This window comes from Schistocerca serialis, chromosome 10 (assembly GCF_023864345.2).
Source record: "Schistocerca serialis cubense isolate TAMUIC-IGC-003099 chromosome 10, iqSchSeri2.2, whole genome shotgun sequence".
Classification (NCBI taxonomy): domain Eukaryota; kingdom Metazoa; phylum Arthropoda; class Insecta; order Orthoptera; family Acrididae; genus Schistocerca; species Schistocerca serialis.
Genome location: NC_064647.1, coordinates 139,392,063 through 139,419,626, shown reverse-complemented (window position 1 = coordinate 139,419,626; position 27,564 = coordinate 139,392,063). Strand labels below are relative to the sequence as shown.

Genomic DNA, 27,564 nt, shown 5'->3' with positions numbered 1-27,564 from the left:
AGATTTTTGGTCCTTTAAAAGAAGTTGAGATATGGAGAATTAGGACTAATGAAGAAATAAGGGCTCTGTACAAAGAACCTGATTTGGTAACCTCAATCAAAATGGGAAGGCTACGATGGTTAGGACTTGTGCAGCGTTTGACAGAAGAAAGGCTCCTGAAGAAGATGATGATGGAACATCCTGGTGGTAGCAGAAGGCGTGTGAGATGGCTGGAAGATGTGGAAGCCAACCTGAGAGCAGTGGAAGTGAGGAAGTGGCACAGGTGTGCTGAAGACTGAGACGATTGGGAATCTGTGATTGAGGAGGCCAAGGTCCTGAGAGGACCGTAGTGTCATGGAGTCAGTCAGCCAGTCAAAGCAGCCAGATTAGGGCAGTCTATGAGTAAGTGGGCTACCATCAGGCGGGCTCCACATCAGCATTGAGGGCAATTCTCATATTGGAGAATGTGGCCACGGGTCAGACAAGTGTGGCCAGTGCAGAGTTGACAGAGGAGGGTGGATTCCATGGGAGAAGCATGCAGTGAAGCCTGCGACATGGTTGTGGTCTCCTTAATAGTTCTCAGTTTGTTTGGGGAGATCAGGGCAGACCATTCTGTGTTCCAGACTTCCAGCAACCGATGGCGTATAAGTGACCGAAGGCCCACAAATCCGTGACACCAGTTACTGGAGGACAGAGACACACCAGGTGTTGACCAACCATATCCCAGACATGTTTGATGGGTGACATGTCTAACAAATGTGCAGGCCAGGGAAGCAATGGTACCCGTCACTCTTCGAAGAAGGCCTGTAAAATCCTTGCAACATGTGGCCGGGCACTGTCCTGTTGAAATGTGGCCTGTGGAGATGCCTGAAGCAGGGGGGAGTACCTCAGGCTCCACAACCTCTGTTAGGTACTGGTTGCTGTTAAAAAGTGCCCGCAATACGTACGAGGCAAGATCAGTTGTTGTAACCAATGGCGCCCCAAACCATCAAACCTGGTGTTTGTCCGCTATGCCGCTCCACAATGCAGCCCTCCAGGTTGTGCTCGCCACGTACCGCCGGACTCGTATGTGGCCGTCACTGTAGGACACACTGAAGCGGTACTCATCCGAAAAGATTACATGTTGCCACCCAGCACCCCAGTAACTGTGTTCATGTGCCCATTGCAGTCAGAGGAGCAAGTGGTTTCTGAATAATGGAAGCCGACGTAATGGTAAGTGTGCAAATAGTCCAACCTGCAGCAGAGGGCGACGAATCGTCAATGCAGAGAACTTCACAGCTGTCACAGTGCTCCAGCGACGAGCCGACACTGTGGATGACGCTGTACAGTCCGTAATGGCCATGCAGACAAGATGATGGTCATCCCCTGCTGCGGTCATGTTCCAAACTCCAGTTCCCGCTCGACACTGCGTACGACCTTCCTCTACTTACTGCTTTCACACATGCATCACTGTTGTAGCAGCGTGACCTGGGCGAGCTGAAATGTCATGGTATGACAAGCCTGTTTCCCAGGGACTGATCATTCTGCCCCATTTGAACTCGCATACATGCCAATTCGGCTCCCTTTGACGTCAACGAGCTGGCCACTGTTCGCGAACAGCTGAATGTGCAGATGGCTGCGGTCAGCCGTCTTCAGGCTGCTGCCTCTGAGTATAGCGGCAGTGAGGACTCTGGTGTGTCACACGGTACACCCCAGGTGTTACACGATTCCCCCACAGTCCCTGCTGTCGAGACATCTTTGAGCGTACTGGGCGTGGTTGGGCCACCCTCTCCCCACGGGGAGTAGCGGGTTCAACGACGTTCGCGTCGCACTAGGTGGAGGGTCAATGTGGAGGCTGGCCGCGTGTTGCCGCCCGCTCTGCCTGTGAATGGACAGGTGGCCACTTCTTCAGCAAAGTCCGAGGACACACAGGGGGGGAGGGGTTTATTGGTGATTGAGAACTCCAATGTTAGGCAGGTGATGGAGCCCCTTAGGGAAATAGCGGAAAGTTCAGGGAAGAAGGCCAGTGTTCACTCTGTCTGCTAGCCGGAGGGTGTCATCCGAGATGTGGAGGACGCCCTGCTGGCAGCAACAGAGAGCACTGGGTGCACCCGACTGCAAACAGTTGCTCATGTCAGCACCAATGACTCCTGCAATCTGGGTTCAGGGGTCATCCTCAGTTCATACAGGCAGTTGACGGAGTTGGTGAAGGCAGAAAGCCTCGCTCACAGGGTGGAATCTGAGCTAACTATTTGTTGTGTAGTTCCCAGAACCGATCGCTGTCCTCTGGTTTGGAGCCGAATGGAATGCTTAAACCAGAGGCTCAGATGATTCTGCGGAGATCTGGGATGCAAATTTCTAGATCTCCACTATTGGGTGGAGAAATCTAGGGTTCCCCTGAATAGGTCAGGCATGCACTACATGCAGGAAGCGGCTACAAGGGTAGCGGAGTACGTGTGGAGTGCACAAATGGGTTTTTTAGGTTAGAGAATTCCCTCCCTAGGCCCGACAAGACGCCTCCTGAGACACGACAAGGTAGCAGTAGGCAAAATGCAACAGTGAATGACAGTATTAATGTGGTAATAGTAAATTGCAGGAGCGTCTATAGAAAGGTCCCAGAATTGCTCTCATTAATAAACGGTCACAATGCCCACATACTACTAGGGACGGAAAGTTGGCTGAAACCAGAGGTAAACAGTAATGAAATTCTAAAGTCAGATTGGAATATATACCACAGAGACAGGCTGGACAGTGAAGGGGGAGGTGTGTTTATAGCAATAGAAAGTGCAATAGTATCGAAGGAAATTGACAGAGATACGAAATGTGAAGGTCACGGTTAAACCAGGCTCAAATATGGTAATCGAATGTCTCTAAAGGCCCCTGGCTCAGCAACTGCTGTGGCAGAAGACCTGAAGGAAAATCTGGAAAATATTTCATGTAAATTTCCCCACCATGTTATAGTTCTGGATGGAGATTTTAATTTACCAGATATAGACTGTGAGACTCAAACGTTTATAATGGGTGGCAGGGACAAAGAATCCAGTGAAATTGTTTTAAGTGCATTATCTGAAAACTACCTTGAGCAGTTAAACAGAGAACCAACTCATGACAATAACATATTAGACCTTTTGGTGACAAACAGCCCCGAACTACTTGAAAAAGTTAACGCAGAACAGGGGATCAGCGATCATAAAGTGGTTACAGCATTGGTGATTTCAGCCGTAAATAGAAATATTAAAAAGGTAGGAAGATTTTTCTGTTTAGCAAAAGTGACAAAAAGCAGATTTCAGAATACTTGAGAGCTCAACACAAAAGTTTTATCTCAAGTACAGACAAAGTTCAAAACCATCGTACAATATGCATGAGATGAGTATGAGCCAAGCAAGATCGTAAGAGATGGAAAAGAGCCACTGTGGTACAACAACCGAGTTAGAAAACTGCTACGGAAGCAAAGGGAACTTCACAGCAAACAAACATAGCCAAAGCCTTGCATACAAACAAAAATTACACGAAGTGAATGATCATCAAAATAAAATAAGAAAAATCAGAGCTCGAACAGAAAGGTTTAGGTGTTCGTTTTTCCCGTGCGCTGTTCGGGAGTGGAATGGTAGAGAGATAGTATGATTGTGGTTCAACAAACCCTCTGCCAAGCACTTAAATGTGAATTGCAGAGTAGTCATGTAGATGTAGATGTAGAAGTGAAATGTAGTGTGAGGAGGGTTATGCGAGAGGCGTTCAACGAATTCGAAAGTAAAGTTCTATGTACTGACTTGGCAGAAAATCCTGAGAAATTTTGGTCTTATGTCAAAGCCGTAGGTGGATCAAAACAGAATGTCCAGACACTCTGTGACCAAAATGGTACTGAAACAGAGGATGACAGACTTTTTACAAAGCTGTTTCACAGAGGAAGACTGCACTGTAGTTCCTTCTCTAGATTGTCGCACAAATGACAAAATGACAGATATTGAAATAGATGACAGAGGGATAGAAAAACAATTAAAATCTCTCAAAAGAGGAAAGGCCACTGGTCTTCATGGGATACCAGTTCGATTTTACACAGAGTACGCGAAGGAACTTGGCCCCCCTTCTTGCAGCGGTGTACCTTAGGTCTCTAGAAGAGCGTAGCGTTCCAAAAGATTGGAAAAGGGCACAGTTCATCCTCATTTTCAAGAAGGGACGTCGAACAGATGTGCAGAACTATATACCTGTATCTTTAATGTCAATCAGTTATAGAATTTTGGAACACTTATTATGTTTGAGTATAATGACTTCTCTGGAGAATAGAAATCTACTCTGTAGGAATCAGCACGGGTCTCGAAAAAGACAATCGTGTGAAACCCAGACCGTGCTATTCGTCCACGAGACTCAGAGGGCCATAGACACGGGTTCCCAGGTAGATGCCATGTTTCTTGACTTCTACAAGGCATTTGATACAGTTCCTCACTGTCGTTTAATGGACAAAGTAAGAGCATATGGGCTATCAGACCAATTGTGAGATTGGATTGAAGAGATCCTAGATAATTCTCAATGGAGAGAAGTCTTCCAAAGTAAGAGTGTTTTCAGGTGTGCTGCAGGGGAGTGTCATAGGACCATTGTTATTCACAATATATATAAAAGACCTTGAGAATAACATCGGAAGTTCACTGAGGCTTTTTGCGGATGATGCTGTAGTATATCGAGAGGTTGTAACAATGGAAAATTGTACTGAAATGCAGGAGGATCTGCAACGAATTGACGCATGGTGCAGGGAATGGCAATTGAATCTCAGTGTAGACAACTGTAATGTGCTGCGAATACATAGAAAGACAGATCCTTTATCATTTAGCTACAATATACCAAATCAGCAACTGGAAGCAGTTAATTCCATAAATTATCTGGGAGTAGGCTTTAGAAGTGATTTAAAATGGATTGACCATATAAAATTAATTCCCGGTAAAGCAGATGCCAGACAGAGATTCATTGGAAGAATCCTAAGGAAATGCAGTCCGAAAACAAAGGAAGTAGGTTACAGTACACTTGTTCGCTCACTGCTTGAATACTGCTCACAAGTGTGGGATCCGTACCAGATAAGGTTGATAGAAGAGATAGAGAGGATCAAACGGAGAGCAGCGCGCTTCGTTACAGGATCATTTAGAAATTGTGAAAGCGTTACAGAGATGACAGATAAACTCCAGTGGAAGACTTTGCAAGAGAGATGTTCAGTAACTCGGTACGGGCTTCTGTTGTAGTTTCGAGAACATACCTTCACCAAAGAGTCAAGCAGTATATTGCTCCCTCCTACGTATATCTCGCAAAGAGACCACGAGGATAAAATCAGAGATTAGAGCCCACACAGTGGCATACTGACAATCTTTCTTTCCACGAACAATACGAGACTGGAATAGAAGGGAGAACCGATAGAGGTACGCAAGGTACTCTCCGCCATACACTGGCAGGTGCTTCACGGAGTATGGATGTAGCTGTAAGATGTAGATGTACACTGGCACTCACTGTATTGTTTCCACCTTGTGTGACAGCTCTGCACCAAATACACTAGTCGCAACACCGACCCTTTCAGACCGACACGAGAGGGCTCTCCTCGGCCTACGTGTACCCCATTTCACTACAAAACATATCACATATTGCTTGCACACCTGTTGCCACTTCCACCAAGTGTGGCGCTGCTCAGGTAAGTCCTTCTCGGTGCTGCACTTTTCATGACTGGCAGTGTACCAGCAGTGGAGCAGCCTATGTAAAAACCACCCTGAGGTGCAGCCAGAAGGCCCCGAGACTCAAGGGGCTAACACAGCCACTCGCTCACCACGCGTTCAAGATCTAGGGGGTTCTTACCCAGTTTCAGTACCGGAATTATGGCGCTTTCTCGCCACTGAGGTAGGAACTCACCTTCGTTCCAGATCTGATTAAAAAGGGCAAGGATGTGACACTGACAATCCACTGAGAGACATTTCATCAGTTGCTTGTGAATGCTGTCTGACTCTGGGGGCATATCAGGGCAATGGGCTAGGGCACTGGAGAGCTCTAATTCTCTGAATGGAGCATTGTATGGTTCCAGGTGGCAGGTAGTAAAAGATAAGCACATTTGATTCACCCGCTGTTTGATGACGAAAGGTGGGTTGGTAGTTCTCAGATGCAGATGAGCGAGGACAATGCTCAGCCAAATGTTTGGTGACAGCGTCTGGATCAGTATACGTGGCACCATCTGCGGAATTACTTGTACACCTGCAGGGGACTGAAAGCCATAGAGGCATCTGATCTTTGCCCATATCTTTGATGGAGAGGTATGTGATCCATTGGTGGAAACATACTATTCCCAGGATTCTTACCTGTGTCATCTTGTGAGGCAGCAGACATGGGCATGGAGCCATTTACAGGCAATAAGGTGCTCCAGCAAAATGGCTGCTGTGACCTCTGGGGTCCACCAGCACACCGTCTTCCAACAGGTGGATCCCAAGGAAGAGGGGATGGCACGGTCGGCTGCCAAAAGAATGGCTGCCATTGTATGCTCAACAGCTGCATCGATACTGCCGTACGGTGACAAGTTAAGATGACACCAGAGGTAGACTCATCCGAGCCAGCATTACTGAGAACGCATCTGGCCAGGTATCCAGGGGAGCAATGCTGAGGGAGGGACAGGAATATCGGAAAGTGGTCACTACCACATGGGTCATCGTGGACCCTCCAGTGGGCAGCTGGTAGGTGAGACCAGGGCTAAAAAATGAAGTTCAATAGGCAGCTGTGCCAGTAATGTTTCTACGTCTTTACCACAGCCAGTGATCATTGTTGCACCCGACAAAGGGTTATGGACTGTGAAGCCACCTGAGACAAGGAAAGGTGGGGGAGAGTTGAAAAGAGTAATGCAAGACAGTACATCCTGAGAAACAACATCATTGGGAGGGAGATAAACCTTACAGATGGTAAAATCCTGATGTGCCCTTATCTGAACAACCACTTCAACAGCCTCCACATGTGCCCTTATCTGAACACAGTAACAACCTCCAAACATTTATCAACAGGCACAAGGTCACTATATCCGAGTCCAGAACATACAAATTCCAACCGATACCCTTTCTTAGTCGGTACGATTCTTAAAATAACCCCAGTAGGCAAAAAGTGCAGGGGTCTGAGTTGCTGGAAATCATGTTTCCTGGATGCCAACACAGAATGCAGGGTAAGTGCATAAAAGCTGTCATAGATCAGTCAGGTGGTGGAAAAATCTGTTAAAATTCCGCTGCAGGATCAGACTGCCTCAATATGGTGTGGTCATGAAGCGACTAGATGAGGGGGTTCAGGGGTGGGCAGGTTATGACCCAGGGTCACGTGCTGCCACCAGCTGAGATGTCAGGGGATCCACTGACAGAAATTCTGCAGCAATTGGCTGGGGAGATCTGGTGCCTCAAGGGCAACAGGGATCTCCACTTTGCTCACAGAAGGAGTACATGCAGAGTCTGGCAGTGAGGAGACACCAGAGTTTCCTTCATCTTAGAGGACTTCATTTTGTCATTCTTGCCCTTCTCCTTAGAAGACAATCACTGGAAATGTTTCCCTTAAATGGTTTCAGGGACAGAGGAGGGACAAGAAGTCCAACGACCAGCAGCCTTTGGTCTTCGGCCACCGGCTGGCATCTGGCTGAGGATGAGCAGAAACTGTAGAAGGGAGAATCCCTAGCTATGGAAGCCAGAGGAAGATGATGTCCCTCTGGCTAGGGGATAGGGACTGGTATCTCAGGCAGGTGGAGATCCAATGCTTCCGAAGTGGGTGCGGTGGAAGCACGGTGCTGAAGGCCCACTGTAAGAGGTGCAACAGAGGAAAGTACCGTTGGCAGATAAGGTGACAACATTGCAGCTGCAGCGTAAGATTGTGTCACTTGTATGAGTTAAGATGCTCATAATTTTTTCTGGCCTCCTGATAGGTGAGCTCGTCCAGAGTCTTATATGGCTGTATTTTATTCTCTTACTTAAAAATAGTGCAATCTGTTATGAGCAGGGAGAATGGAGCTCACCATAGTTTACACAGATTAGGAGGTGGGGGGGGGGGGGGGTGGGGGGGGGGAAGTTTGCACGCACAGGACATCCACAATGTCAGAAGACAGGGGTAGCAGTGCAACAGGAAGACATATGTCCAAACTTCATACACTTGAAGCATCTCTTAGGACAAGGAACATTGGTAGACCATTGACCTCCTCAGGCAATGTATACCCTTTGAAAGCCAAGACAAAGGCCGCGGTAGCAACTTTGTTTTCCCTTGATCCCCTATGGACGCAATAGTTGAAGTGCACAACCTGCCGTTCTAAGTTGGCCCGAAGCTCATCGTCAGATTGCAAAAGATCATGGAAAAAAATGATGCCCAGAACCATACCAAGTATTGTGTATAGAGTAGCAGTCACGGGAATGTCACCCAACTTTTCGCAAGATAGCAGCATCAGTGAAGGGGCAGGAGATAACTTTTAATCAGGAGAGATCCACTATTCATCTTAGAAAGGGCTGCAACTTCCCCATATTTGTCCAGAGTGCGTTCGACAGACTGGTGTCTGCGTCAGTCCTGGTACAGACCAGGTATTGGAGGGAGCATTTTTCTCCTTGTCATGTAGTCTTATGTTCCTCCCAAGGTGTGGCCAGTGAAGTGAACGCTTTAGGATTTCATTGCATCATATGAGGCCTTTACATTCGAAGGGTCTGCTGAGGTCACGTGACCACCAGTGGGAGAAAGTTTAGGTCACTTCATGTGCAAACTATCTGGCATGGTGCTACTCACTCTGAATGGGTCTTTCCCCATGAGGGACACCCAGCCTCAGCAATGGCTACCTGGCCAGTAATCCATTGCTGGAAGCCCTGTGCCTCTGTCACGACAGGCACAAACTACACTGCATACATGAGGAATGTGCAACACACCAACCGTCACGTGGTCAGGAGGCTACCACCATGCAGGTATTTGGTATCCCCATCCACAACAGGACGGCTACTGTGCTGGGTTTTGGGTGTACTGCAACAGGAAGGAAGGGAGCCCGGGCACAGAGGCAGAGCATACTATACAGTGGGCAACTTTCCCTGCACGACATGCACTTCTATAAAATTTGGAAAAGATGGCAGGTCAAACCAAATAATGTGGACAATATATCGTTAATGGAAGGTGAAGATAGTGCTGGAAATTGTGAACTGAGTCTAAACAGGGTCTGCACCAAACACACCATCCAACAGAAAGTCTGAGTCAGTAAGAGAGAGCCGAAGTGTAGGTTTGCAGCACAGAAAGAGGAAGTAGTGCTGCATGGGCTGGGCTCTGTGGTGGCCAAGCACAAACACAACAAAGAGTGGTGAGCCCTCTGACAGGAGGGAAGAGGAAATAGTCGAAAATTAGGTGAGAGAGATGATATTGCGAGAAAAAAATTGATAGAGCACTGAAAGATCAAAGCTGAAGCAAGGACCCTAGAGTAGACGACATTCCTTCAGAATTATTGAGATCCTTGGAAGAACCAGCCATTATTAAACCATTCCACCTGGTGTGCAAGATATAAAAGACAAGTGAAATACCCTCAAGACTTCATGTAGAATGGAATAATTCCATTCACGAAGAAGACAGGTGTTGATAGGAATAAATGTTACTGAGCTATCAGGTCATGATATGATGGATTACTACTCACTGAGTTGCAGACAGACACAATGAAAATACCATCATAAATTGAGGTTTCCGCCAACTCCTTCTTCAGAAGTGAAAAACACACACACACACACACACACATGCACACACACACACACACACACACACACACAAAATCACACAAGCCAGTATATCTCACACCCACATGACTGCTACCTCTGGCCGCTCTAGGCAAAAAGCAATAATGTCGCATCGAACACAAGCAGCAATCTGGAATGGGGCAGTAAAGAGGGAGGGATAGCAGGGTACAGATAGGAGGACAGGAATCAGTGTTGCCTGGCAGAGCACGCAGGGACTAAATGGCAGGATGCTGTAGGGGAGGGGGTAAATGGGGAGCAGTAAAGGAGACGAACGGAGAATGAGGAAAGACCGTTGGGTGCATTGGCAAAGAGTGGAGCACAATGAGGGTTAGGGGATGTGAACTGGGAGAAGGTGACAGAACAGAGGGAGTGCAACTTTTGGGTGCAGGATTTACTGACAGTATATTACCACAGGTTGAGGATGGGGTGATTTTGGTAACAGAGAGCGTGTTATAAGGATAACTCCCACCTAGACACTTCAGAAAAGCTGGTAGTTGAGGGAACGATCTGGATGGCACAGATTCTGAAGCAGCCATTTAAATCTAGCACAACTGCATTCTTGGCCACAGTTTGTTGGTGGCCATTCATCCTGGTGGACGGCTAGTTGGCAGTCGTGGTGATATAAAAGGTTGTGCAATGATTGCAGCAGAGATGGTATAGGACATGGCTGCTTTCACAATTGCCCCTGCCTCTGATGGGGAGGATAAGCCTGTGACAGGTTTGGAATGGCAAATTCTGGATGGGTGGACTGGGCAGGTCTCACATGCGGGTCTTCCACAGGAACACGATCCCTATGGCAAGGTGTTGGGATAGGGATTGGCATAGGGGCAGACTACGAAGTTGCAGATGTTGGTTAGGCAATGGGACACCACTTTAGGAGTGTTGGAAAAGATCTTGGGTATGACATCCTTCATTTCAGGGTTGTCACTGGCTTATCCTACCCCATTTGAGGCCAGGCCACCAGCAAAAGCAGACATGTCATATACCAGCTCTGATGCAATCATTGCACAGCTTTTCTGAACTGTGCAGATGGGAATTATCCTTACAATACATTCTCCACTCCCAAAATCATCCTGGCCTCAACCTACAGTGACATACTGTAATCACACCCTCCACCCCCTCTGTTCTATCACCTACTTCCCGTTCACATTCCCTCACCCTCTTTGTGCTCCACACTCTGCTAATGCACCCACCAGTCTTTACCCTGTCTCCACACCTCCCCTTTACCAGTTCTTGTTTCCCCGTCCCTACCTACAGCATTCCAACACTGTGCACTGCAGTCTCGTCTGGCTACCGTGTAGATCCTGCATCCTCCGTGAGGCAGCGCTGACTCCTCTCTCCCACCATGTGTATCCTGGTACTCCTCCCCCTGAAACACTCCTGATTGCTGCTTGCGTTCAATGTGACACCACTGCATTGTGGCCAGAGTGGTGAGCGATGACAGTCGTGTGTGTGTGTGTGTGTGTGTGTGTGTGTGTGTGTGTGTGTGTGTGTGTGTGTGTGTGTGTGAGCGTGCACCCTCTCCTGATGAAGGCTTTGGACAAAAGCTCAGTGTGTAACATTCTCTTTGTTGTGCCTGTCTGTAACTCAGTTTTAATCTTTACAGTGAATAATTATCTATCCTTTCATAATATTGTTGATATTGCAACCTGGACTTTCCACTGTTTGAACTATCAGTTCAAGTCAGAGTTGCAAAATGTGAACACAAATTATTTACAGCAGACTGGAAAAACTGGTATAAGCGGACCTCAGAGAAGGTCAGTTTGGGTTCTGGAGAAATGTAGGAGCACATGAGCCAACACTTATCTTAGAATAATGGTTGAACAAAAGCAAATTTATGTTCACAGTGTAAGTGCATTTCAGAAAAAAAAACACTGTTGACTCAAATACAGTGTCTGATTTTGAAGGCAGCACGGATAAAATACTTGAAAGGTTACCTGCAACCTGCTCAGATGTCAGACTGCAGTTATAAGAATTGAAGAAAATGAAATAAAAGTTGCAGCTGAGAAGGGAGTGGGACAGAGTTTTAGCCTATCACCGATGTCATTCAATCTCTACAATGAATAAGAAGTAAAAGAAGCCAAGGATAAATCTGAAAGGGAATTAAAGTTCAAGGAAAAGAAAAAACTTTAAGTCAGTCACAAAGTAGTGCAGCTAAATGGAATGGATAGTGTCTTGAAAAGAGGGTATAATATGGGGAAAAATGATAATGGAATATAGCCTAATTAAATCAGACAATGCTGTGTTACATAGGTTAGGAAATGGGTTTGGTTCTTGAGCAGCTAAGTAACTGATGAAGGTCATAGTAGAGAAGATGCAATTTCGAGAAAAAAAGATATCAAATATAAATTTATGGAACAATCAGTACGCTGGGAAAGCTTTAAACATCACATAAATTTATACGTTACGAAGTCTTTTCTGAAGGTATTTGTCTGAAGTGTAGCCTTGTACGGAAGAGAAATGTGATGATAAACAGTTCATTTAAGAAGAGAATAGAAGCTTTTTAAATGTGATGCAACAACACCAGCTCAGCGACTTCCCACGCCATTTGATGACAAATTACTAATATCAGTGTCATATAATCTGCGTAAGGAAAAATATGACTGTTTTCTAACCAGGCCTTAAGGTACTTTACATCGATAAAACAACTTGTATATCTTATTAGTCACAATATGTTAAAAATAACAAAGTTATGAAAAGGACAACTGCTACTCATCATATAGTGGAGACACTGAGTCACACATAGGCACAACAAAAAGAGCATCACAGAATAAGCTTTTGGCCAACAAGACCTTTGTCAAAAACAGAAAACACCACACATGCATAAGCGCAAGTGTGCACACACACCACAGTCTCTGGCAGCTGAAGCCAGACTGGCTTCAGTGTGAGACTGTTGGTGTGTGTGTGTGTGTGTGTGTGTGTTTGATTTTGACGAAGACCTTGTTGGCTGAAAGCTTATTCTGTGATGCTCTTTTGTTGTGCCTATCTGCGACTTAGCATCTCTGAGTACCATTTATCCTTTTCTTAACGTTGTTACATTCCATCCTGGATTTTACATTGTTTTACGTTAAAAATAAAAATTTCACAGAAGCCTCATAAAAACAGGAGGTCGTCTTCTATTCAGAGTCATATTATACACTCCTGGAAATGGAAAAAAGAACACATTGACACCGGTGTGTCAGACCCACCATACTTGCTCCGGACACTGCGAGAGGGCTGTACAAGCAATGATCACACGCACGGCACAGCGGACACACCAGGAACCGCGGTGTTGGCCGTCGAATGGCGCTAGCTGCGCAGCATTTGTGCACCGCCGCCGACAGTGTCAGCCAGTTTGCCGTGGCATACGGAGCTCCATCGCAGTCTTCAACACTGCTAGCATGCCGCGACAGCGTGGACGTGAACCGTATGTGCAGTTGACGGACTTTGAGCGAGGGCATATAGTGGGCATGCGGGAGGCCGGGTGGACGTACCGCCGAATTGCTCAACACGTGGGGCGTGAGGTCTCCACAGTACATCGATGTTGTCGCCAGTGGTCGGCGGAAGGTGCACGTGCCCGTCGACCTGGGACCGGACCGCAGCGACGCACGGATGCACGCCAAGACCGTAGGATCCTACGCAGTGCCGTAGGGGACCGCACCGCCACTTCCCAGCAAATTAGGGACACTGTTGCTCCTGGGGTATCGGCGAGGACCATTCGCAACCGTCTCCATGAAGCTGGGCTACGGTCCCGCACACCGTTAGGCCGTCTTCCACTCACGCCCCAACATCGTGCAGCCCGCCTCCAGTGGTGTCGCGACAGGCGTGAATGGAGGGACGAATGGAGACGTCGTCTTCAGCAATGAGAGTCGCTTCTGCCTTGGTGCCAATGATGGTCGTATGCGTGTTTGGCGCCGTGCAGGTGAGCGCCACAATCAGGACTGCATACGACCGAGGCACACAGGGCCAACACCCGGCATCATGGTGTGGGGAGCGATCTCCTACACTGGTCGTACACCACTGGTGATCGTCGAGGGGACACTGAATAGTGCACGGTACATCCAAACCGTCATCAAACCCATCGTTCTACCATTCCTAGACCGGCAAGGGAACTTGCTGTTCCAACAGGACAATGCACGTCCGCATGTATCCCGTGCCACCCAACGTGCTCTAGAAGGTGTAAGTCAACTACCCTGGCCAGCAAGATCTCCGGATCTGTCCCCCATTGAGCATGTTTGGGACTGGATGAAGCGTCGTCTCACGCGGTCTGCACGTCCAGCACGAACACTGGTCCAACTGAGGCGCCAGGTGGAAATGGCATGGCAAGCCGTTCCACAGGACTACATCCAGCATCTCTACGATCGTCTCCATGGGAGAATAGCAGCCTGCATTGCTGTGAAAGGTGGATACACACTGTACTAGTGCCGACATTGTGCATGCTCTGTTGCCTGTGTCTATGTGCCTGTGGTTCTGTCAGTGTGATCATGTGATGTATCTGACCCCAGGAATGTGTCAATAAAGTTTCCCCTTCCTGGGACAATGAATTCACGGTGTTCTTATTTCAATTTCCAGGAGTGTAATTGGGTAAAAATGGTAATTTCAATACTTTCACTCAACTTGTGGGATGCCTTAAACAGTATTGCAACAATACAGAGAAATAGGCTAGGATGACCACTGCAAGAATATGGAGAATACTACAGTGAAACTCTGACTTTACACTTTTCAAGAGACTTTAAAAAAATGGCGTAAAATGTGGGGAATGTAAAACGTGGGATGTAACATTTTAAGTATGGTATATGTGCATAATAGGCACCAAACTCCTTGTCAGGGACTTGTTTATTATCTAATGAAGGTTTATTATCTAACAAATACTACAGGTGTAACTGGAAATGGTAACTGTCTGGGAAATAGAAATGTCTGACTTAACTTCATACATAACAATCGGTTTTTTGGAAAGCTTGCAACTGTCACTCGTTATTTAAATAATGAAACACTGCACCAATTACATATTTTTTCATGCTTAGCATAACACATTCTGAGCATTTTTTCTCACTATCAATTGCAAATATTTATGTAAGTATTCTGTGTCGTTTTTTCATATGTGCTTTCTGTGTCTCTTGCACTGAAGTGGTCTTTTTAAGGTTATCAGGTAATCTGCCTCCTCAATTACATAGAAAACCATACATGTGCACTTGGCAATGAGAATAAATTCTCAAAATACGTATTCCTATGCATGAAAAAAATATGTAATTGGTGCTCTGGCTGAACCAAAAACATTTTAGCATCACAAAGTCAGCAAAGTTGTCAACTAGTGCTGTAAGTGGCCAAACGATGAAACACACTAAATAACAATCACGGAGCTATGCAAGCACAGTAGAGACAGTTTGGAAATGGTTGTAGATGGTGGTCATATCTTTATTCGAATGAACCTAGCTACTCCCATCATCCACCACACCAAGTACAGCTTGGCAGCAACAGGAGATACAGCACAAATTGTTCAAACTGTTACCCATTAACCAGTTCATATGCACTGAACGGAGTGCCCAGGTGTCAAGAAATTTTACCGTGTAAAGTCTGTAAACACTACTTGAAGGCCAATGCCATGACGTCATTTTACGTCAGTTTTTTCTCCACCAACATTTATTCATAAAGCGTAAATTGTGGGAAAATTATGAATATGTCAATGCAAAATCAGGTGCAAATTAACATTGTGGATGTAGGAAATTTGAGGGGAGCAATTAAAAATGTCTTAAATGGTGGGAAAACACTAATTCCAGGAATGTAAAGGCAGGGTTATACTGTACTTTTACTGAACTCAATGACTTTTTTCTTCTTGACACACAGGGCAAATTGTCTATCAGGTTTCCTTTGTACCGATGTAAAAGAGTTACATTACCTTTCTTCACTGCGCTCATGGACTTCATCGACAATTATGTGGGAGACACAGTCGAGGTTTGGATCACTCTCCAGTCTGCGTAATAGGATTCCAGTCGTACAGAAAAGGAGACGCGTACTCGAAGACGTCTTGCTCTCCAGCCGTATCTGTAACACACACATTAACATCACAGTTAACACGTGTGCTATTACGACTGAGAACTGCAAATGAAAATATAATCTATACATTCAGCTCTGCCAAAGCACAAAAGGATTGTTCACTGTGAGATTGATGCACAGTTTATTTATTTGTGATGCTACTGCTACTTCACAGCTTGCTGCTTACTTGCTGACCCAATCAGTGCGGACATGAGTGTGTTTCTGTGTGCAAGAAACTTTTTTTTTTTTTTTTGTTTTAGCAATCATTTACATTAAAAATCATTAGTGAAAATTAAAAATGATGAGGAAAGCTAACACACATCTTATCCCACTATCTCTTTTCCTCATTGTTATCTTCTGTGTAGCTCATTTTACATTGTTTTTGTAACATGCTACTTTAAGAATAAATGCTGCAGTTACTGCAGCTATGACCAGCACAATTAAGTATTATCCATTTTTAATGTTATGTCACTGAGTTGTGTCAGGACACAAATGATTGACTCTGCCCTTGATGTATAGAATCATAGCTTGACAAATGATGTAATGTTTCACTCCTTTTCTTTCCCTATATGCCTGTGCGTATTTTTATGCTGTCATTACATAATATGGTCATTGGCAGCAGCACAATATGTATCAGGTACCTGCAGTCTTCACAAGATGATACCTGTCAGTTAATTACCAGTAAGTCTCCCAACTTTAAGAATTGAAGTCCCATGTATAAACTGTCATATCTCCATAAACGTGTGTCAGGCAATGATATAATTATGCCAGTAAATTCAGTGATATATCTGGGTTAATGTCTGTAAAATGTGTTTAGATTAAATTAGTAGCACAGAAGTGATAAATCAAAACTTCACGTCTGATACTGAAGCTCAACTGCATGATCAGCGAGCGACAATGTAGCTAACGAAACACACTTTTTGCTTTCATTATTTTGTCATGGAGCGTCAGTGAGAGAAAGTTTTTAAAAGCTTTGAAATTGTGAGTACACTTTATTGGAATCCTCTGAGTGATCTCATTCACAAATACGGAAATAATACAGTACCAATTTTGTGGGTTTGCCTTTTCACAGTTTGTGCCTGAAGTTTGTGCTCAATTTGGCCACAAGAGGCCACCCAGTCTGGTAATATGACAGCAGTTGTATGCACAGACTGCTGACTGTCCCTGGAGCTAATGAATATGTAGGCTGGAGCTGAAGGCTATGCTGGCCACTTGTGTACCGCTACTTGTATTGTAATGAGTCTTCCACGTGAGTGTACTGTTTGAGCAATAAATTACAATGTTCTTAGGTTAGAAAATATAGTCTAGGTAATTTGTGCCCTGTGGGTTACGCTATCTGAAGATAAATACAGGGTGGTCCATTGATAGTGACCGGGCCAAATATCTCACGAAATAAGCATCAAACAAAAAAACTACAAAGAACGTAACTCGTCTAGCTTGAAGGGGGAAACCAGATGGCGCTCCCATACGTCAAACGGATATCAACTGCATTTTTCAAAATAGGAACCCCCATTCTTATTACATATTCGAGTAGTACGTAAAGAAATATGAATGTTTTAGCCGGACCACTTTCTTCGCTCTGTAATAGATGGCGCTGTAATAGTCACAAACATATAAGTACGTGGTATCACGTAACATTCCGCCAGTGCAGACGTTATTTGCTTTGTGATACATTACCTGTGTTAAAATGGACTGTTTACCAATTGCGGAAAAGGTCGATATTGTGTTGATTTATGGATATTGTGACCAAAATGCCTAACGGGCATGTGCTATGTATGCTGCTCGGTATCCTGGACGACATCATCCAAGTGTCCGGACCGTTCGCCAGATAGTTAAGTTATTTAAGGAAACTGGAAGTGTTCAGCAACATGTGAAATGTCAACCACGACCTGCAACAAATGATGATGGCCAAGTAGGTGTTTTAGCTGCTGTCGCAGCTAATCTGCACATCAGTAGCAGACAAACTACGCGAGAATCGGGAATCTCAAAAACGTCAGTGTTGAGAACGCTACATCAACATCGACTGCACCCGTACCATATTTCTATGCACCAGGAATTGCATGGTGATGACTTTGAACGTCGTATAATGTTCTGGGCACAAGAGAAATTAAGAGACGATGACAGATTTTTTGCACACATTCTATTTAACAACAAAGCGTCATTCACTGACAGTGGTAACGTAAACCGACATAATACGCACTATTGGGTAACTGAAAATCCACGATGGCTGCGACAAGTGGAGCATGAGCAACCTTGGCAGGTTAATGTATGGTGCGGCATTATGGGAGGAAGGATAATTTGCCCCCATTTTATCGATGGCAATCTAAATGGTGCAATGTATGCTGATTTCCTATGTGATGTTCTACCGATGTTACTACAAGATGTTTCACAGCATGACAGAATGGCGATATACTTCCAAAATGATGGATGTCCAGCACATAGCTCGCATGTGGTTGAAGCGGTATTGAATAGCATATTTCATGACAGGTGGATTGGTCGTCGAAGCACGATACCATGGCCCGCACGTTCACCGAATCTGACGTCCCCGGATTTCTTTCTGTGGGGAAAGTTGAAGGACATTTGCTATCATGATCCATTGACAATGCCTGAAAACATGCATAGTGCATTGTCAATGCATGTGCGAACATTATGGAAGGCGAACTACTCGCTGTTGAAGGGGGGGGGGGGGGGGGTTGGTGAAAAACCATGACTACAATACGTTTTTTTCTTTCCTTGAGCTAGAGGGGGGCTGCAAACATCCCCCTCCCCCCTGCTCCTGAGTACGGGTGCCCTGGAATTACCGACACTTTCTATAATGCGAGAACAATCTGACCATTTACATGATTGTCTTAGGTTGCTTTTTTTTTCATATACTTAACTATGCTCAATCCCTCCTGCTCTCTTTCTCTCTTAAATCATGCACACACATACATGCATGTGTGTGCATGATTTAAGAGAGAAAGCGGGCAGGATGTACCGAATGTAGATGGTTGGTTGGTTGGTTGGTTGGTTGGTTTGGGGAAGGAGACCAGACAGCGTGGTCATCGGTCTCATCGGATTAGGGAAGGATGGGGAAGGAAGGCGGCCGTGCCCTTTCAGAGGAAACATCCCGGCATTTGCCTGCAGTGATTTAGGTAAATCACAGAAAACCTAAATCAGGATGGCCTGACGCGGGATTGAACCGTCGTCCTCCCGAATGCGAGTCCAGTGTCTAACCACTGCGCCACCCCGCTCGGTACCGAATGTAGATAAGTAGCACCTTGTAACGAAGCAGGGTTGCCCACTGCTATCCTGTTTTGGTTTTACACTCCTTCAGTAACTTAGTTGAGCAATGAACTTTTATTTTTTTTCATTTTCACTACTCAGATTCCGACTACAGATTCTATGGCCTTCAGCCTCATAGTACAGAAACAGAAATAGTTTAAATAAAATTCCCCTAGTAAAATCTATTATTTCAGTACATTCTAATGTCTATTCTGAAAGTAATGAGCTAATTAGTGTTATTGGAAATGCTTCCTATTAAAAGTTATGAAAAATGGCGTATATTGTGCAATACATATTAAGTAAAATTCGAGTGAGTTAATAGATCGAATTCAGCTATAAGACTGCATCCAAAAGAAAGCCTAAATTTTACCGATTCCAGCAAAGTGTTTAAATTAACCTAAAGTCTATTAGTTAAATAGATATTAAGACTTGAAATCTGTAGCCTGTATGACTTTCAGTGCCAATTGTGACCAAACTACTAAATCATTCAGAGATCTGTTTCAATACTTTTGCTACCTTTATTTTTCTACATAAAATGACTCCAGTCTCAACTTTGTAAGTGCATTAATTAAGAATTAAGTAAATTTGAATAAGTAAAAATTATTGTTCAAGAGGGCTGCCATGGTTATAAGTCGGGAATTCCCACTGCGGATGCATAAGTTAGTTCCGTGTATTTAAACTGACATAACTCACTCATGTTATTTAAGTAATAAAACCCAATAGTTAACTTCAAAACCAATTAGAAAGGATCATTTTAACCCTGGGAAATTATAAACTATAATATATTAACAGAAATAGTCAAATATTCAAGCACTCGTCTATATAAGGTCCGAGCTGGTGCAGTTCTCAGTTCTCGGTCAGATTCTCATGGAGCAAAAGTGCGGCAAGTCGGTTAATTTTTCCAGTAGGTACCAAAAAAGTGTAAGTGTGAACATTATTAAAGACTGGAAGTTTTTGACCTACATAATGTGACGATTAAGTATAAGATGCCGGGTCACATGAATATTGTGTGTGTGAGTGATAAGAAATAAATCACACTGTCGTTGTCATAAATGTTCAACAATGAATACGGTCTTGACTTTTGATTTTGGAAAACTTAATCTAGGATCCTGGCTTCTTAATGTCAGTGTGATTTAGGTCAGACAGGCACAGCTACCGGGAAGACAATATTGAATAAGCAAAGCAAGGTAGGCCGGGAACACTGCACATTATCTACTGGGTGAGGAAATGTTTCAATACATCTAGTTGTGACGTGAACTTTAAGTGGCACTAATACAAGGATACAGCCCGGCACATTACAACCTCCCCCACCCCTCCCCTCCCCCAAACACACACACACACACACACACACACACACACACACACACACACAAAAAAAAGGATTTAACTTCCACAAGCTTTCAGAGCCAGTGGCTCCTTCATCTGGTGGAAGAGATGAAAGGGAAGGAAGAGGGGTGAAGGGAAAGGACTGGAGAGGTTTGGGGAAAGGGGTACAGTTTAGAAAAGTCATCCAGAACACCGGGTTAGGTGATACTTACAGAACAGGATGAGTAGGAAGTACTGACTGTTGGGGACTGCCACGGACAAAGTTTGAAAACTTGAGAGCTTAAAGGTGGAAGACCGGGTCATATGCAATACAGAGATTATTACTAAAACATCGTTCACAAGTTAATAAGAGGGAAAAGCTAAGTGCATTGTATGCAACATACGTGGGAGGGGAGGGGGGGGGGGGACAGCGAGATATAGACACGTCAGAAAGTGAAAGATGCAGAAAACTAAAATGGAGTCATGAAAGGAGTAATTACTGTGAATAAATGCCGAGACGGAAGGAATTAATGTAAATTAAGGCCAGGTGGTGATGAAAACCACGGACATGCTGTAGTGGTAGTTTCCACCTGTGGAGTCCTGAGAAACTGGTGTCTGGGGGAAGAATCCAGATGGAAAAACAGTCACCGAAGACATGACTGTCAGGCTGTATAGCATGCTCTGCAAAAGGATACTGTGTGTTGCTGATATACACTCTCTGCCAATGCCCATTCTTCCTGACTGATAATTGGGTGGTAGCCATGCCAATGCCAAAGGCTGAACAGTGCTTACATAACAGCTGGCATATGACGTGTCATTTTGCAGGCGATCTCCCTTCGACAGTATATGTTTTGTCAGTTACGAGGCTGGAATAGATCATAGTTGGAGGATGCATAGGCCAAGTCTTGTACTGTGGACTATCACAGGGTTATGAGCCACAGGGTAGGGAGATGGGTGCAGAAGGAGCATAGGGCCCGACAAGCATATTGCGGAGATTGGGAGGGTGACGAAAAGCTTTTCTAAATGTGGTGGACAAAATCTAAGACAGAATGGCTCTCATTTCAGGGCATGATTTTAGGAAGTCATGGCCTTGTCAAAGTAACCGATTGATGCATTCAGGATCAGGATAATACTGGGTGACAAGTTGTGTGCTCTGAGGTTGTTTTTTTGGAGGGATTGGCAGTACCAGGATTGGATGTGATGGTCCAGAAAATCTGCTTCTGGTGTAGGCTGTTGGGATAATTACAACCAGTGAAGGCTGTAGTGAGAGTGGTGGTGTATTGCTGTAAAGAGTCTGCATCTGAACAAATACATTTACCCCAAATGCCAAGGTTGTATGAGAGGGAACGTTTGACATGGAAAGGATGGAAACTGTCAAAATGTAAGTACTGTTGTTTGTTAGTGGGTTTGATGTGGATGAAAGTCTGTAGCTAGCCTTTGGTGAGGATGAGATCAACATCAAGGAAAGTGGCATGGGGTTCAGAATACGACCATGCGAAATTTAATTGGAACAAAGTATTGAGAGATTCCAGGAATTTTAACAGGTCAACCTCACCATGAGTCCATACAGCAAGCCATCTACATATCTAAACCAAACCGGGGGCTGAAGACTTATGGATCTCAGGAAAGCCCCCTCCAAGGGATACATGAAAAGGCTGGCATAGGAAGGAGCCATCCTGGTTCCAATGGCTGTACCCCTGATCTGTTTGCATGTCTGCCCCTCAAAGGTGAAGTAGTTGTTGGTAAGGATAAAGTTGATTAAGGTGAGTGGAAAGTGTGTCATAGGCTTCAAATTAGTTGGGCACTGACTGAGGAGATATTCAGAGACAGACCGTGTACGTGAGGGATGTTGGTATGGAGGGAGATGGCATCAGTGGTGACAAGTAAAGTAGTGTGGTGGGAGTGTGGCGGGCACAGATTTCAGACGATCTAGGAAATGTTCATTATCTTTAATACAGGAGGGAAGTCTTTGTACTATGTGTTGCAGGTGTTGATTAACTAAGGCAGGTATACGTTTGGTGGGTGCTTTGAAGCCAGCAACTATAGGACGACCAGGATGACTGGGTTTGTGAATCTTAGGTAGAAGGTAAAAGATGGGGATGAATGGTTTGGGTGGGGTAAGAAGTTCTACAGATTGAGGTGTAAGTTCTTGTGAGGGGCCTGAGGTATTTAGGAGGGTTTGCAGGCCAGTTTGAATCACAGGGGTGGGATCTTAATGTCAGATGCTGTATGCATAGGTGTCAAACTACTGACATAGACCTTCACTAACGTACTCCTGTCAATCACTTAGTACAGTAGTAGATCCTTTGTCTGCTGGGAGGGTAATGATAGAGTATAAAGAGTAGGATGACCATTGGGTTAAAATAAACGAATAACAACAACCAAAAAACAACCAACAAAGGAATAAAAAGAGTACTGATTGTGGTAATACACGTTCTCTAGAGTTTAGGAAAAGTGGTTTGTGTGTGTGTGTGTGTGTGTGTGTGTGTGTGTGTGTGTGTGTGTGTGTGTGTGAGAGAGAGAGAGAGAGAGAGAGAGAGAGAGAGAGAGAGAGAGAGAGAGAGAGAGAGAGAGAAAGCAGATAGCTCAGCTTAGTCCACTCGTACTTTCCTCCAATTTGGAGGAGTCATTCCTGAGCAGAATGCTGAGCAGAAAACATGTCAGCTGGTAAACAACACAAGTAGTGTCGCACGCAGACCTGCCTGGAGTTACACAGTAAAGAAATTCTTTATTGGATAACTACACGCTGGTTATTTTTACCTACATACTTTAACCAATCACCAACTGTGAACATTCAGGAGTGAATACTATCATTATATATGATTCCAACTAGTCATTGATCATTTATATCATATACCTGAGACTGTAAGAATAAACTTTACTCAAAATTACTGTTATTAGGTTGCTGCCATTGCATAATACAACGTACCTGATACCCCACGACATTACCAATCTTTTCTACACGCTCATCAGCAACTCGCTCGGCAACACCAATGGCAGACAATCTCCTCGGCTGTGTGCAGATAATTTCGACAAGATGGCGACCACTTCCTTTGTGCCGAAGAGTCAACCACTCATCCAACAGAAACTGGGGAACCTGAAACCATAAATGTACTTTATCACAGATCAAAGCAAGAATAAACACCAGACGTTTATAATACTAAAGTTAAATTTGAATCAATGCTGCAATTGCAAATGTAGCTGTACTGTGATCAATTATAGTGAGAATAACATGAAAGCACCTCTGTTACAAAACAAAATGTTGTGATTGCATTGAACGCAGTGTATGTTCACATTTCTAAAAATTTGCTTATTCATAAATGTATTTCAAACACTATTTTTCAACATACTCATCTTTGTTATAAATGCACTATGTGGACCGAGGAGTGACCTTTCTGATGTTGTTGTTGTGTGGTCTTCAGTCCTGAGACTGGTTTGATGCAGCTCTCCATGCTACTCCATCCCGTGCACGCTTCTTCATCTCCCAGTACCTACTGCAACCTACATCCTTCTGAATCTGCTTAGTGTATTGATCTCTTGGTCTCCCTCTACGATTTTTACCCTCCACGCTGCCCTCCAATGCTAAATTTGTGATCCCTTGATGCCTCAAAACATGTCCTACCAACCGATCCCTTCTTCCAGTCAAGTTGTGCCACAAACTTCTCTTCTCCCCAATCCTATTCAATACCTCCTCATTAGTTACGTGATCTACCCACCTTATCTTCAGCATTCTTCTGTAGCACCACATTTCGAAAGCTTCTATTCTCTTCTTGTCCAAACTGGTTATCGTCCATGTTTCACTTCCATACATGGCTACACTCCATACAAATACTTTCAGAAACGACTTCCTGACACTTAAATCTATACTCGATGTTAACAAATTTCTCTTCTTCAGAAACGATTTCCTTGCCATTGCCAGTCTACATTTTATATCCTCTCTACTTCGACCATCATCAGTTATTTTACTCCCTAAATAGCAAAACTCCTTTACTACTTTAAGTGTCTCATTTCCTAATCTAATCCCCTCAGCATCACCCGATTTAATTTGACTACATTCCATTATCCTCGTTTTGCTTTTGTTGATGTTCATCTTATATCCTCCTTTCAAGACACTGTCCATTCTGTTCAACTGCTCTTCCAAGTCCTTTGCTGTCTCTGACAGAATTACAATGTCATCGGCGAACCTCAAAGTTTTTATTTCTTCTCCATGAATTTTAATACCTACTCCGAATTTTTCTTTTGTTTCCTTCACTGCTTGCTCAATATACAGATTGAATAACATCGGGGAGAGGCTACAACCCTGTCTCACTCCTTTCCCAACCACTGCTTCCCTTTCATGCCCCTCGACTCTTCTAACTGCCATCTGGTTTCTGTACAAATTGTAAATAGCCTTTCGCTCCCTGTATTTTACCCCTGCCACCTTCAGAATTTGAAAGAGAGTATTCCAGTTAACGTTGTCAAAAGCTTTCTCTAAGTCTACAAATGCTAGAAACGTAGGTTTGCCTTTTCTTAATCTTTCTTCTAAGATAAGTCGTAAGGTTAGTATTGCCTCACGTGTTCCAACATTTCTACGGAATCCAAACTGATCTTCCCCAAGGTCCGCTTCTACCAGTTTTTCCATTCGTCTGTAAAGAATTCGTGCTAGTATTTTGCAGCTGTGACTTATTAAACTGATAGTTCGGTAATTTTCACATCTGTCTACACCTGCTTTCTTTGGGATTGGAATTATTATATTCTTCTTGAAGTCTGTGGATATTTCGCCTGTCTCATACATCTTGCTCACCAGATGGTAGAGTTTTGTCATGACTGGTTCTCCCAAGGCCATCAGTAGTTCTAATGGAATGTTGTCTACTCCCGGGGCCTTGTTTCGACTCAGGTCTTTCAGTGCTCTGTCAAACTCTTCACGCAGTATCTTATCTCCCATTTCATCTTCATCTACATCCTCTTCCGTTTCCATAATATTGTCCTCAAGTACATCGCCCTTGTATAAACCTTCTATATACTCCTTCCACCTTTCTGCCTTCCCTGCTTTGCTTAGAACTGGGTTGCCATCTGAGCTCTTGATATTCATACAAGTGGTTCGCTTCTCTCCAAAGGTCTCTTTCTGATATCTTAGCCAAAGAAGTCTCCCACCACCTCTTTGGCCCATTGCTTGACAGAAATATGGACCTCTTTACTGGCAGGAAACCTTTTTCCACCCGTAAACAAATTCAGAGATGTACAAACTGAATTAATACAAGAGTTGTTTTATTGTGTTGGCTGTGTGGGGACATGCACTGTCACGGAACACGTGTACTCCCTTTGTTAATATTCCCCGTTTTTTGGTTCTGCATAAGCCTATGTAGTTTTGTTTGAGGTTTCAAAGTGCTAGGCAGCTTTGATTGTCCCACCCTGGGGCAAGAGTTCAATGAACAGAATATTTTTACAGTTCCAAAGACAGGGTCACATTATTTTGGGTTGAAACAGAAGTTTTGAATTTTTTCACTGATGGTGTGGAGGGATGTTGCCACTGCATAGACTTTTCATTTCAGGGGTATGACGAGATAAAAGAAATTATTCAGGTAGTGAAGGGAGACGAAAATTTAATAGTCATGGGTGACTGGAATTCGTCAGTAGGAAAAGGGAGAGAAGGAAACATAGTAGGTGAATATGGATTGGGGGGAAGAAATGAAAGAGGAAGCCGCCTTGCAGAATTTTGCACAGAGCATAACTTAATCATAGCTAACACTTGGTTCAAGAATCATGAAAGAAGGTTGTATACCTGGAAGAATCCTGGAGATACTAAAAGGTATCAGATAGATTATATAATGGTAAGACAGAGATTTAGGAACCAGGTTTTAAATTGTAAGACATTTCCAGGGGCAGATGTGGATTCTGACCACAATCTATTGGTTATGAGCTGCAGATTGAAACTGAAGAAACTGCAAAAAGGCGAGAATTTAAGGAGATGGGACCTGGATAAACTGAAAGAACCAGAGGTTGTACAGAGTTTCAGGGAGAGCATAAGGGAACAATTGACAGGAATGGTGGAAAGAAATACAGTAGAAGAAGAATGGGTAGCTCTGAGGGATGAAGTAGTGAAGGCAGCAGAGGATCAAGTAGGTAAAAAGACGAGGGCTAATAGAAATCCTTGGGTAACAGAAGAAATATTGAATTTAATTGATGAAAGGAGAAAATATAAAAATGCAGTAAATGAAGCAGGCAAAAAGGAATACAAACGTCTCAAAAATGAGATCGACAGGAAGTGCAAAATGGCTAAGCAGGGATGGCTAGAGGACAAATGTAAGGATGTAGAGGCTTGTCTTACTAGGGGTAAGATAGATACTGCCTACAGGAAAATTAAAGAGACCTTTGGAGAGAAGAGAACCACTTGTATGAATATCAAGAGCTCAGATGGCAACCCAGTTCTAAGCAAAGAAGGGAAGGCAGAAAGGTGGAAGGAGTATATAGAGGATTTATACAAGGGCGATGTACTTGAGGACAATATTATGGAAATGGAAGAGGATGTAGATGAAGATGAAATGGGAGATAAGATACTGCATGAAGAGTTTGACAGAGCACTGAAAGACCTGAATCGAAACAAGGCCCCGGGAGTAGACAACATTCCATTAGAACTACTGATGGCCTTGGGAGAACCAGTCATGACAAAACTCTACCATCTGGTGAGCAAGATGTATGAGACAGGCGAAATACCCACAGACTTCAAGAAGAATATAATAATTCCAATCCCAAAGAAAGCAGGTGTTGACAGATGTGAAAATTACCGAACTATCAGTTTAAGAAGTCACAGCTGCAAAATACTAACGCGTATTCTTTACAGACGAATGGAAAAACTGGTAGAAGCCAACCTCGGGGAAGATCAGTTTGGATTCCGTAGAAATGTTGGAACACGTGAGGCAATACTAACCTTACGACTTATCTTAGAAGAAAGATTAAGAAAAGGCAAACCTACGTTTCTAGCATTTGTAAACTTAGAGAAAGCTTTTGACAACATTAACTGGAATACTCTCTTTCAAATTCTGAAGGTGGCAGGGGTAAAATACAGGGAGCGAAAGGCTATTTACAATTTGTACAGAAACCAGATGGCAGTTATAAGAGTCGAGGGGCATGAAAGGGAAGCAGTGGTTGGGAAAGGAGTAAGACAGGGTTGTAGCCTCTCCCCGATGATATTCAATCTGTATATTGAGCAAGCAGTAAAGGAAACAAAAGAAAAATTCGGAGTTGGTATTAAAATTCATGGAGAAGAAGTAAAAACTTTGAGGTTCGCCAATGACATTGTAATTCTGTCAGAGAC

General features: G+C 44.1%; 1 protein-coding gene across 1 annotated transcript in view; it reads right to left on the bottom strand.

Moving 5' to 3' along the window:
- The window catches only part of LOC126424534 (putative ATP-dependent RNA helicase DHX57), a 220,993-nt gene that overhangs the window by 116,645 nt on the left and 76,784 nt on the right, over positions 1-27,564 (bottom strand). The window contains exons 10-11 of the mRNA XM_050087272.1: positions 23,200-23,367; positions 15,565-15,710 (exon numbers count right to left, since the gene is read on the bottom strand). Coding sequence (XP_049943229.1) covers positions 15,565-15,710; positions 23,200-23,367 — 314 coding nt within the window. The remainder of the gene's footprint in view (positions 1-15,564; positions 15,711-23,199; positions 23,368-27,564) is intronic.